This window comes from Lissotriton vulgaris, chromosome 2_2 (assembly GCF_964263255.1).
Source record: "Lissotriton vulgaris chromosome 2_2, aLisVul1.2, whole genome shotgun sequence".
In the NCBI taxonomy this organism is placed as follows: domain Eukaryota; kingdom Metazoa; phylum Chordata; class Amphibia; order Caudata; family Salamandridae; genus Lissotriton; species Lissotriton vulgaris.
The window spans coordinates 204,230,480-204,243,310 of record NC_141688.1 but is presented as its reverse complement, the minus strand read 5'-3'; the positions used below and the strand labels follow the sequence as shown (position 1 = coordinate 204,243,310).

Here is a 12,831-nt window from a genome sequence, read left to right as displayed (position 1 = left end):
CGCGGTAGGTGTTGCATATATTTCTGCTGACGACTCCCCGCAGACTACCTAGTTTGTCACCACCGCAGCCCGACTACACATGTAAAATCCACCTCCAAAAATGGAACCCATAGGCACACATACAACCCAGTAGATGCATTTAACATGCACGCACTGCACAGCACTATATCCTTCATGTACTGTACCACTAGCAGGCACATTCACGTCCAGCACATGCATTCAACATACATGCACAGAACTACATCCTTTATGTATTGTGCCACTCACTGGCACACATTCATCCAGTCATGCACATAACATACACACACTGAACAGTACTGCATTCTCCCTGTAGGGTACCACTCACAAGCACACATACATCCTGCACATGTACTACACACATGCACTGCACATCACTACACACCAAACCGATGTAGGCCAAGGATGAGTTAAGCACACACCAACTGAACTTTATATGATTGAGCCTGTAGGCCTCACTCCAGTGACTCAGGTGAAAAGGACGTTTCACTCCTACCGATTACTACACAGACTGCTGTTACCACCGCACTTGTGTTGCTTGACTCTTGGCAAAGGCAGTAGACTTTCACCACCATAAGGATAACACTATGGGTGCCCTTCCTGGTCCAACAAGTCCGTAGTCCATTAGACAGGCAAGTGTCATTGCGCAGACACATGATCTGTGTTTGCCTATGACAATTATCAGCATTGGGGATCCCAACTTCAATACAGTTGGGGAACTCAGATCAGGGGTGCACATCTGTCACCATGCACAACACTTTTTTATTCCAACACCTTGAAACACAGCTTAGTAAGTAATGAACTGAAATTATGAATTTGAATGCAAACTGCAAGGCATAAGTTTAGAATTGTACGGTTTTTGTTTCTCAGTCTTTCATCATTCCAAGATTGCTCCTGGTTGAGGGGTTCCTTTGGGTTTGGCGGTCCCTGTTTCTCCTGGGCAGGGAACTCCTTTATGTAGCTGTATTAAGGGCTTCCTGATATTCATGAAACGTCTGCTGCTCCAAGGCTGCATGCTCTCGTCTGCTCTTGGCTGCTTCCCAGCAGCTCGTATTCTAAAGACTTCCTTTACCTCCTGGTGTCCCTGTAACTTCTGGTTCTGGGCCCTCCTTTGACTCTTAAATTCTCTGCTACTTTGGTTGAGAGCTACTTTTCAGTCCCAGCCTCCCTGGAGCATCTGTCAATTGGGCTCTTGTAGCTTATGACTTCTCTGAATTTCTCCCCTTTCCCCCTTGAGTTATCTTTGATAGTCTGACCTCCTTTAGTTCCTGACTTTTATGTGGCTTCTTATCTGCCTGGAGTACCGGCCCCACAATTTTCCCCAGTAGCCTATGGAATGCCAAAGCTGCGTAGTCTTGATTCCACATCATGGCTCTTTAATCCATCACCAGACACTCTCTGCCCCTCTATCTTACTCTTGCAGGTTCCTGCTTTCTCCCTTTGTCATTGTTTTCAGTCTTGATACTTCAGTTCTTTCCTCCTCGTGAGTGTTTCACTCTCTTGCTCAAGGGCAAAGCCTGACAAGGAAAGTGTAGCACTGCCCTGGGTATTGAGTGACTCTTAGAAAAGCCACACTGCAGTGAGGAAGGGTAAAGCCCTGCTTATCTACCTGGTGCCAAAGCTCGTCTATTCAACCCTTGCACAGGGTCAAGCGTGCAGGCACCAGCAGCCAGCCTGACTCTCACACATCAGGAGCACTGCTTGGCCACCCCTCCCAGTGGGAGATATGTTGCCTGGTATCAGATGTGCAAGCTCCTTCCTATGCACTCTTCGGCAAGGGCTCACTTCCTGCTCAGGTGGAAGCAAATATTACACTCATAAGTAATCTGTGATCTGAGTGGGTGGCCACAGCATAGACGGTGATGCGTACCTACAGTGCTTAGTTTGTAAAATGAGAAAAGTAAGTGCCAGTGCTCTCGCCAAGATGCCACTGCAGCTTGCACCACCCATTGCCCCCACCAGTGCTGCCAATGATAGCAACAATACAACCATGAACCATCACACGCCTACAAGAATGACAGTTCAGAATATTCCAGGCCCCCAAAGCTTTAAGAATGTCTGTTATTGTGCTAATCTGTAAATTAGAAAAATATCCCCCCATGGGGCAGACAGTAATAATTAACAATGTTGATAATTTAGTGCCGGTGCCGAGCACTGGAACCCACTGGTTCAAATTAAGCTCTAGTAACCTGTACTCCAACCTCCCAACCCTTCAGTTACAGCCCAACTTTGGATAAAATGAAAGCAAGGCGAATTTAGGACCACATTTAGATCTCGGCGGACGGTGTACTCAGTCATAAAGGTGCCTGAAATCCCATCCACCAAAATATAATCCCACCAGATAACCTTTGATTTATATTTACATATCTAAATCAGGCCCTTTGTATCTGTGACTTTATGCTCACTTCAATCTCTGAGCAATACCATAAACTCTTTCTCTCTCATACCCACATGAAACCACTCATGTCTGTACGTGGTCACATGCTTACATTTATACCAACGCACAAAAAAAAAAAACTCTGTAACACAAACTCACTGAAGCAGGCCCCCTACACATACATGCATATTAATTCAGACGATTGCATGCACACATTCAGTCATGATATTTACACACATAGAGACACCAACACACTCCCACATCTCAGATATTGGGGAGGCAAACCATAATCCCATGAAAACAAATGACTCACACTCAAAAACAAACAGCCACAAAGGATACACACAATGCATGCTGGAAATACAGTAACTAATACCGAAAGACATACATTCATTCACATATATAAGTAGAGGCACACTTACCCATGCACCCACCATCGAGGACACAGGTGCACATTGATACACAGCAGCATGCCAAGAAAAACACATGCACAGAAGCAAAAATACACTTAAGCAGTGAAAAAAATAGGGCCAAACAACCCAAAAATTGGCAGGCAGCCTTGATTCTCCATTACGCTCCCTGGGCATAGAAGAGCTTTTTATTTTAGCTTTCAGCCAGTAAGTCACTTTCCATCAGCGGCGAATGCCATATACAAATAAAATGTAATGTTGTAGAAAATTACTATGTGAGAAGCGTTGTAAGAGGTACTGGAAAAGTAATAAAACATATGCAGTTCGGCAACTCGGCAGACTGACATATCTCTGAATAGACATTTAGCCCATATGTATCAACGCATTTTCTAATGGACACAGAATGAGGAAATCTCTTCTGTACATCGTCCCCTTAGAGATGTCATGTCTTCGAAAGCCTGGTGGGACAGACTCTGTCCCCGCACTGTGACGTGGAAGGACAGGGCTAGGCCGATGGCCTGCTCTACTCTTGCCCTAGTGGCTTCTAAAAGGCCCATCCTGATATCCCCCATCTTCCTTATGTATGTGTAACACCTCTGCAGCTTCAGATGAGACATCATCCCTGGGACAAGGAACAGGAAAGAAACGTTTTGGAAGAATGTGTTCCATGCCGTGAGAGATGGCGGGGCTAAAGTATGTGATGCTCACAACAGAAACTAGACCCACCAGGCTTTCTTTCTATGTCTCAACTATGACTCGCCAGGACTTTACGCATCTTGGTCCCGGAAAGAGCTGAAACGCTGAGAATCAGCCTGCCAAGCACCTTCCTACAAGACTTCCAAAGAGGGTGAGGTCCTTTGATGAAAGAACCTGTAGCAAGCAGCCCCATGTTCAAAGGGAGCCATGGTAAATCACCTAGCATGTGTGATGCAAAGCCAGCCGCGGTGTTGCTGGAGGTGGGGAATCACAGTGTTTTCAATAGTTCAGAATCAATGATATTAATAAAGAAAGATTTGGTAATTGGGGGCCATCGAATACTTTGGTAGGTCACCAATCAAAACCTGGTAACTCTGTTTCAGTGTTTGTGGCTATGATGTGAGTGTGGTGAAAGAAAGCTGAGAGGTTTCGAAAACCATATGAGTCGCAGCTGTAAGGAACCAGGTCAGGTTTCAAGGGCATTACAGATGTTTTGGGTTAAGGAGCCAATATAAAGATTTCCAATTTACTGAAAAGTTGAGTGAGACTATTGCGGTATTTGATGGACAGTTCCTCATGCGTTTGTAAATGATATATGTATCAGCAGGGTCCCACCCTAGGTACCTTTGGTGCAGATGGGCTGCTTTCCAGACCAGATGCCTTCAGCCAGGCACATCCTCTGTCGGTCCCCACTGAGGACATAGGAATTGTTGCAGAAGAAGGTGACCACCGTTCCAACCTTAGCAAAGTGATCTCTCAAGAGGCCACTGTCCTCCTCCACTCTTCTGTAGCCGTGCAGCGGGCCCCCGGGATCTGCACACTGCTTATCTTCCACCACTGAGGACAAAAAGAAGACAGTAGCATTCACCAAGAGAACATATTTCAAATATGACTCAACACAATTCTTTAACAACGAACTTTAAATATGTATACAACAGTGCTGGCGTTGAGGAGCCACTTATTTAGAAGATGGGTGTTGAAGAAGACAAGGCATCTATCTGTGACTTATCGGCAGGACTCAGGCAGGGTCATGTACTTCCGGCTGGCTCACATACTAAATATCATGAAGAGAAACTTGATGAAAGCAAATTCAGAATCCATGTATAGTCCATCACTACTTCAGGGAGAAATCTAGTGGCTCTTGGAGATGATTGATGAAAATATCAAAGATAAAATGTTGTGTAGCCAAAATATCATGGTAACAATATACAGACAAGTAGGCACGTTTTTATAGCGACGTAAAGTTTTACTAGGCTGAACTCCACATACATGTATCTTGATATATATCTTCAAGGTGCGTAGCAGTTCAGATGTAAAAAATAGAAGGAGAGCAGAGAAGCAGCGGGACACAGAAGTACCAAATATGAGGGTAATCCATTCTACTTCCCACTCTGGAATGGGATTCACACCAGCTTTTGGCTGGAGTAAAATATGTTCTCTTTTGAGGGAGGAAACTGGAAGGAGAGGAGTTTGTGATTGTGAATGCTAAGAAATATACTTTTTTGTTCGCATGCACAAACTTCACAGAACAAGCTGCGCCTTGGAACACCAACTATCTCACCACTGAGTCCTATTTATGGGAACCGGAAATCCGTAGTCATGCTACACACATGTAATGTGCTATTGCTTGCCAGAAATCCCTTTGCGAGTTCTTGGCAGTCCTAAGTAAGGTACGTTTGGGCACAAATAAATGTTTGCAACCAAACTTATCTCTGTGAAAAAGTCCCATACATATTCACACTACAGATAGCACAACTTCACAAGCCAGCACAGGCTCTACTATAAAAATAAAACTTTGTATCCATTTGCAGAAACATCAAGGGAGTATCAAAAACTCGGAGTGGTCTCTAAAAAAGCAATAGCATAAAGGGGCTTATTACAATGGCAGTCGGATAAGCATCCAACGACTATTTTAGCAGGAGTTGAACAAATCCGACAAGCAGTCGGAGGTCCCACCTGCCAGATTAGGATGTGACCACCATATAGGCGGTCAAAAAATCCCTTTTTCTATTGCAGCTTGTGCTGCTGCCCAGGAAAGAGCTGCAGAAAAAGCCCCAAAAGAAAAGGGGATGTTTTGAAACATGCATGCGCTGTGTGCCAGGCACCATGTAGTGCCTGGCACACGGTGCATGGATGTTTGGAGGTGTACCCCACGTCCCCCAAAGCCACATAGCGCAGGTCGATGGGGTATTTGGCTCTTCTATGGGCTCCAAAGTTACTTTCCGGCCGCCTTTTCATGGTGGTCAGGCTACCATGAAAAGGCTATCAGAAACTGACATCCTAATCCTTACGGTGGTGCCTCCACAGGCAACCACCCTCCATTTAGAGATTAGGCTCCGAACACCATCACAACGGGCTCCTAGACCCTGTCGGAGGCAGCGTTCTTTCCACTGCCCAAATCACACCAACCACCGGATTATGATACCAGCGGTCGGACCGCAGCCCTCGGGAAGACCAACAATGACCATCTGTCGGTGGAGGTACGCTCAAAATCGTAATTGGGCCCAAATAACTTAGGGCCCCATTAGGAAAGGATTTCCTATCGGAAATCGGGACCGCCCGCCCTAAGGGCGGGGGTCCCGCACGCACCATTAGGATGTGCCCGCCACTGATGCGGGCACATCTGTATTTTTAGTATTGTGGCGGTCGGAGCTCTGTGCTCCGCCCGCCACAATACTAAAAATGCTTTGCAGCATTTACATAATCAAAGCGGCAGGCACCGCGCGGTGCCTACCGCATTGATTATGTAAATGCAGGGGGGTACCACAGGTACCCCCCGTGTGCCACCCCCCTTTGGCCTTCACTCTGGGGGCCCACAGGGGGCCCCCAGAGTGAACAACGCATGCCTTTCCGTGGCGATATTGCCGCCACGGAGAGGCATTGAAAAATGCCCATTGTAATATTGCGGGCGGTGTCTGACAGACACAGCCTGCATGTTACTCGTTTTCTGCCCGGCCGCTAGGCGACCGGGGCGGAAAAGTGGCGGGCGGTGTTTTGCTCCGCCGTGGTCCCCCCGCCATTCTAATATGGCGGGGGGAATACAGGGAAGGATGGCGGGTGGATTTCCCCCGCAAGGCTGGCGGTGGGTACCGCCAGCCTGGCGGGGGCAATCCGCCCGCCATCCTAATGGAGCCCTTAAACTAGCCTGAAATTAAGCACAATCGCACTGTAGAATTATAACAATTTAAATCCTCTGATAAGCTCAGCTGTTGTTCATGAGCAAAGATACTTTTCGAAGAATCCCTCATAAAGGCAAATTACCTTGTACTTTTGCCTCATGTAACTTAACGTTTGCTTTTGTAATTTGTTCACTTGTAATGTTCTCCTCATGTATCAGTTCTGTTCCCAGTGTGTAGCTCTCTGACACCTTCGGGTAAAGTCTGCGCTATATAAAAACGCATAAATAAATAAATAAATAAATACATACAATTCTCCCACAAGGGAGCATCAATACCACCTGTATGAGCCACTCTAATTACTTGTAAAACCTCTTCTGCAGCAGTCCAAAGATTCTATTGGGCACACAGGTAGACCGTGCTTTATATAATGACTATATTTTAAAAGAGGACCTCATACGACAGGCCACATCTGTACAAGGATAGTGCACCGGTCTCTCGTATGCAGATTGACTCGGCCCCCCTGGAATGACTTGTTTGCTCCTGCTAATGTAGTAAATATCTAGAAATTAGTACTTTCCCTCAGGACTCTATCAACAGCTGTACAGCTATGCAATATACCGGCTAAGTATCAGAAACTCTAGATGGCTTTCGTTATTTTTATAAAAAGCATAAATAGTAAGTAATAATAAACTGGTACTCCTAATAATATTTAAAATGTAACTTTTTTGTCACAGTATGACACTATTCTTGGATTACTCCTAAAACTGCTGGTAAATGATGAATAACCCTGTAGGATAAAAGTGTTATATACTAATCAGCTGATCTTTAATTGCAGTGAAAGTTGTCTTCTTTCCAAGCTCTCTCTCATTACACACTGGTTACTTTTTCAACTTACTGGCCGGAGGCAAGCAGTCAGAAAGAGTGTATCAGAGAGTACACTTGGTCCACAATATGCCATACTCCATTTCTGGATTTCTCTCTTCCCCTCCTACCTCTGGTGGTATTTGTTGAGTGGCTTCAAGCTCTTGATCTCCCATTAAACTCAACATAAAGTAACAGGTAATAGGAACTGGCTGTGGTGGAAGCTTTCTGTTTTTTCTGAGTACAACAAAGATAGTGAGCTAATAACACAATATATAGCTTGTAAGACAGGGGCGGCTGCTCTGCTATGGCAGTGGTGTGTTTGCCACATTAAAAATACAGTGATAATAAAACCATTTTCTTATCATTTTATTTTTCTTAACCTATTGCCAGACGAGCAGAGGCTAGCGCAGGGCCATCCTGATAAGCGTCATGTCAATCACTCAATACATTTGTAAAGCGCACTACTTATCCGTAAGGGTCTCAAGGCGCTGGGGGGAGGAGAATGCTGCTGCTACTCGAAAAGCCAGGTCTTGAGGAGTCTTTCGTAGGTCGCAGGTCTTGGGTCTGATATAGGTGGATGGTGGGAGGGTGTTCCAGGTCTTTGCGGCGAGATGGGAAAATGATCTGCCGCCGGAGGTTCTTCTTCGGATGCGGGGGACTGTGGCAAGGTCGGCGTAGCTTAGTTGGCAGGTGGGGGTGTCGAAACCGAGTCATCCGTTGAGGTACGCTGGTCCGGTGTTGTGGAGTGCCCTGTGTGCGTGGGTGAGGAACTTGTAGGTTATCCTTTTGCTGACGGGAAGCCAGTGCAGGTCTCTCAGGTGGGGTGTGGTGTGGCTGTGGCGAGGGATGTCGAAGATCAGGCGTGCACACGCGTTCTGGGCGCATCGTAGCCTTTTCAGCAGTTTGGCCGAGGCTCCAGCGATGAGTGCGTTTCCGTAGTCCAGCCTGCTGCTGACGAGGACCTGGGTGACCGTTCTTCTGGTTTTGGTGTGTATCCACTTGTAGATCTTTCAGAGGGTGTTGAAGCAGGAGCGAGGAGTGGTAGGCACATATAAGTGTGCATGTCAGTTTGGCCACCCATTTTAGGCAGGCCTAACAGGAATGCAGACTTAGGTTTCTCCAATCCCGTTGTGTTGTACAGCCAGTTTGGAGAAAAGCTGCATGCTCCCTGTGCCTGAGCGAGTAGTAAATCAGCCCGCTCATGCCAATCCAGGTGCTGCTCTCATGCTAGGTGCAACATGAGAGCAGCGTCTGGATTCGGTGGGGAGCCACTGAAGTGAAGCGCATCCACATATGGGACTAGATGAGCAACGAGGGAGCCAGTAGCTGGTGCAGAGTGGTAGGTAAGTCTTATTTTAATTTTATTTTTTTTTAAAACCCCAAGCCCACCTTCATCCTCTGCCCTACCACTTTACTATAGCGACAGCCGCTACTGATGTAAGATAGGGCGGGGACAAGAGGTGGACAGGCTTGTATGCACTGATAGCTACTTAGCAGTGGACTGCCGTACATCAGTTGTGATTATACATTATATTACTCATATTTACAGTGTCATTAAATTGCATAAAAATTTACAATTGTAGTTACAGGCAGGTTAAGTGGATCTGCCCCTTACAGTCTAGCACTGAGTTGGGATTGAAACACAGATCCATAGGTTCCAAAGTTACAAGTACTTAATTTGTAAAAATAAACATAAGTACCAGGGCCCACATCAAGAAACCAATGCAGCTTGCACCACCTTTTGTTTACTTTGTTCCTTTTTGCGCCCTCTTTCCTGGAAGAAGGGTTAAATACTCTCGCTCTCACAGATACTACTCACCAGATAACTCTCCCGTCTGCTACGGCTTTGCAATTTGCTGCGGAGAGAGTTATTTCAACTTCTCCATTTCCTGGTTGATCCTTTCACCTTGCCATTTTGGGCAAGCAACTGGCTAGTCGATTTTCTCCTGGTGGGAAATGCCTGGTTAAGGAGCATGAGTTCGTAGACACGCAGTTAGTTCATGGCGAGGTATGGGTATGCAGCGTTTAGAACGCAAGCATTACCACGGAATACCTTTACAACGCGGGCGTAACAACGAAAGTTGTTACCATGCATTGCACTGGGGGGCGCTCAAGGATAGTAAATGATTTAATTTACTATCCCAACACCTTCCCTACTATCCACGGGGACTGGTGTTGGAATAGTAAATTAAATTAATCAATTTTGCGTCCCCCAGCGCAATGCGTGGTAACAACTTTCGTTGTTACAAACGTGTTGTAAAGGTACGCGTTGTCAATGTATGCGTCCTAACGTCATACATCCCGAGGTATGACATCACATAGAGCTTTCAGCATTTTTAATTCTTGAGTTGTTTTGTTTACTTTGTTCCTTTTTGTGACATCTCTCCTACAAGGAGGGTTAAATACTCTCGCTCGCACACCTACGACTCACCATACTACTTCGCACAGGGACACTCTTCGGAGTATCTGTGTGCGTTATAAAAAATAAATAACATATAACTCTCCCGTACGCCACAGCTTTGCCGATTGCTTTGGAGCGATTAATTTCAGCAGCCCACTTCCTGGTTCATATTTTCCTGCCGCCATTTTGGGCATGCAGCTGGCTAGTCGTTTTAGGTCAAGCCTTGGCAGCTCATGCGCATCTCCGCGAGGCATGCTGTATTAGAGTATGCACTTGTAGCTCCACCTACTGTCCACCCATATTTTTCCTTGGCTTATGTCTTTGTCCTTTGTAAATGCTGGCTTCTGATCGGTAAACGGCTTGTTAGTCCTTCCTTTGTACCGCCATGTCTTCATTTGTAACCTCCCATGAGGACTGACCTTTTTACTGCTGTTGTTACACCGTCTGCGTTATTTAGTCTGTAAGCACTATTTCTTTAGTGAGTTCTGTCTTACAGCAGGCAAGACATGCTTTGCAACAACATTCAGTGCGCCATTCGCGCTTCCACTCCAGCAGCCGGGACTAGGGCCGCCGCTTCTCTGGAATGCCATAGGTCTCGCAATTAGGAGAGTTTGTGCTATTGGCACTGTAAATGATATTAGCATAAACCCTCACAAATGGGACACCTATTGCTTTTGTGGGTTGTTTCCAAGCGCACCATGCTGTGCATGGGCCCGTTTCTTTAGATGAGGCTCATCTACAGAGAGGGGCGTGGCCTCTTTTAAGTGCAAGCGCAGCATGGGGCGCGGGGAAACAAACAATATTTGCAATTTAATGGGTCTTGCATTTGCCAGAAATTAAGCAATTTACATTTACAATGCCAATAGCTCATAGCCTCGTAAATAAGTGAATTATTCCATTGCAAATGCTTGTTTCTCCTGATGGGAGATACCTGTTTAAGGAGCATTAGTGCGCGGACGCACAGTTTGTTCTAGGCGAGGTGTCACAAGCACATTGAGCTATCAGCATTTTTAATTCTGGAGTTATTTTATTTACTTTGTTCGTTTTTGCGCCGCCTTTCCAAAAAGGGGAGTAAAATTATCCCACTTTATCATATACTAGTCACCATATAACACACCAGTCTGCCACAGATTTTCAGATTGCTGCAGTGAGAGTTATTTCAGCTGCCCCACTTTCTGGTTGACACTTTCTCACCACCATTTTGGGCAGGCAGCGGGCTAGGCATTTTACTCCTGTTTGGAGATGCCTATTTAAGGAGCATGGGTGCAATGACACACAGTGAACGCTAGCAGCGGGCACGCCGCAGGCACACCTTCCTCCAGAAAAAGCCCCATGATTATCCTGCAGACTAGAACATCTCTGGAGGTTAGGAAACTGGGGTAAGTCATCAATCTGTTCTCCATGGATGTATGACGTTACAACGCAGGCTATTACAACGCCTGCCTTTACAACGCGGTTTTTACATCGCATACCTTTACAACGCATAGCTCTGAGGTGCTGGATAGTGAAAAGTTTAATTTTCTATTCCAACTCCAGTCCCCGTGGACACTAGGGAAGGTGTTGGATAGAAAATTAAACTTATTCCCTATCCTAGAGCGCCCCACAGCGCAAAGCGTTGTAATGGTTTGCGTTGTAATGACCGCGTTGTAACGGTAGTGCGTTGTAAAAGTTTCGTTGTAAAGGGTGTTTACCGTTCTCCATTTGTGTTCAATGAACTCTATCAGAGAGATGGCTGCACCTGTGCCTGCACATTATGTGGGTTCGTGATCTGTACCTTTTCTTCCTTATCCTCCACCCCTACAAAGTCCCATAGTACACTAAAGAGTGATTACACCTCCACAGAGGAGAAATATAGAGGGTTCTTGAATAATTCCGGATCACTAATTAAAAGTAAAATAGATTTTGCAGAATTTACTGTGGCATACGAACAGGACTGGGCCTAGTGTCTGACACTTGGGCACATGACTCATCTGACCCGACTTGGTGGGTGCGATTCCCGCGCCGCACATGATCCTCAGACATGACAGGAAAAATAGGCCAGGTGGAATTCTAGCAATTATACATAAAGCAAAGTATCAATTTCTCATGGAACCCAAACAGAGCTCTACCACCTGTGAGGCTCTTCATTTCTCAGTAAAAATACATTCTACAAAATCCTTTGCTGTTATTCTAGTTTATAGACCCCCAGGACCTAGAAGGTTCTTCACTCTAGAATTAGCCCATGAAATTGAACCTCACCTAGATAAAGTAAACTACCCATTCCTGGGAGATTTTCATTTCCATTTGCAGAATGCTACGTGTAAAGACTCACAGTCGTTTACAGACACAATGACATATTTTGGTTTCTTGCAGCTGGCCGATGACCCCACACACAGTGCAGGACACACAATGAGTGGAATATTCTCTAATGACTCCCGACTGAAGCTTAGTGAGATATTACCGCTCAGTTGGTTGTACCACTATACAGTGGGATTCACACTCTCTTAGTTGATTAAACAGGGGGATCCAAATAGCGATAATAATAGATTTGGAGGGGAACATCTGGAGAAACCTTGTCTACTGCACTCAGGACAAAGTAATAGGACTGACCATGCAGATGTGGAGCTGGCCGCAGTGGAGTTCTCATCCGAGTTCAGTTTTGGTTTGGATGTGGTTGCTACTCTGAAGGATACTCAGAGGGACAGGAAGCATAGGAAGCTGCCAACAGCTACCCCCTTTACTGAGCGGCTGAGACAGCTAAGACAATCTTGCCGGCGACAAGAACGCGCCTTACTTCTGTCCGGTCTCCATTTTGTATTAGGCAACCGATTTTCATCCAATTATCTACTGCCTTCATACAGTTGTTGAAATTGGCAGATATGGACTCATTGTCTTCTGTGCTGGCGACAAGAATGAGCCTGGCTAAAAGCATGTGATTCCAGGAAAAATATCACAACCAAATCCATT

The 12,831-nt window shown here is 45.7% G+C and overlaps 1 protein-coding gene across 2 annotated transcripts in view; it reads right to left on the bottom strand.

Moving 5' to 3' along the window:
• Positions 1-12,831, bottom strand: part of PAMR1 (peptidase domain containing associated with muscle regeneration 1) — a 306,588-nt gene that overhangs the window by 39,028 nt on the left and 254,729 nt on the right. For both annotated transcript variants that reach the window (XM_086959541.1, XM_086959540.1), the window contains one exon: positions 4,126-4,338. In XM_086959541.1, the coding sequence (XP_086815667.1) occupies positions 4,126-4,338 (213 nt within the window). The remainder of the gene's footprint in view (positions 1-4,125; positions 4,339-12,831) is intronic.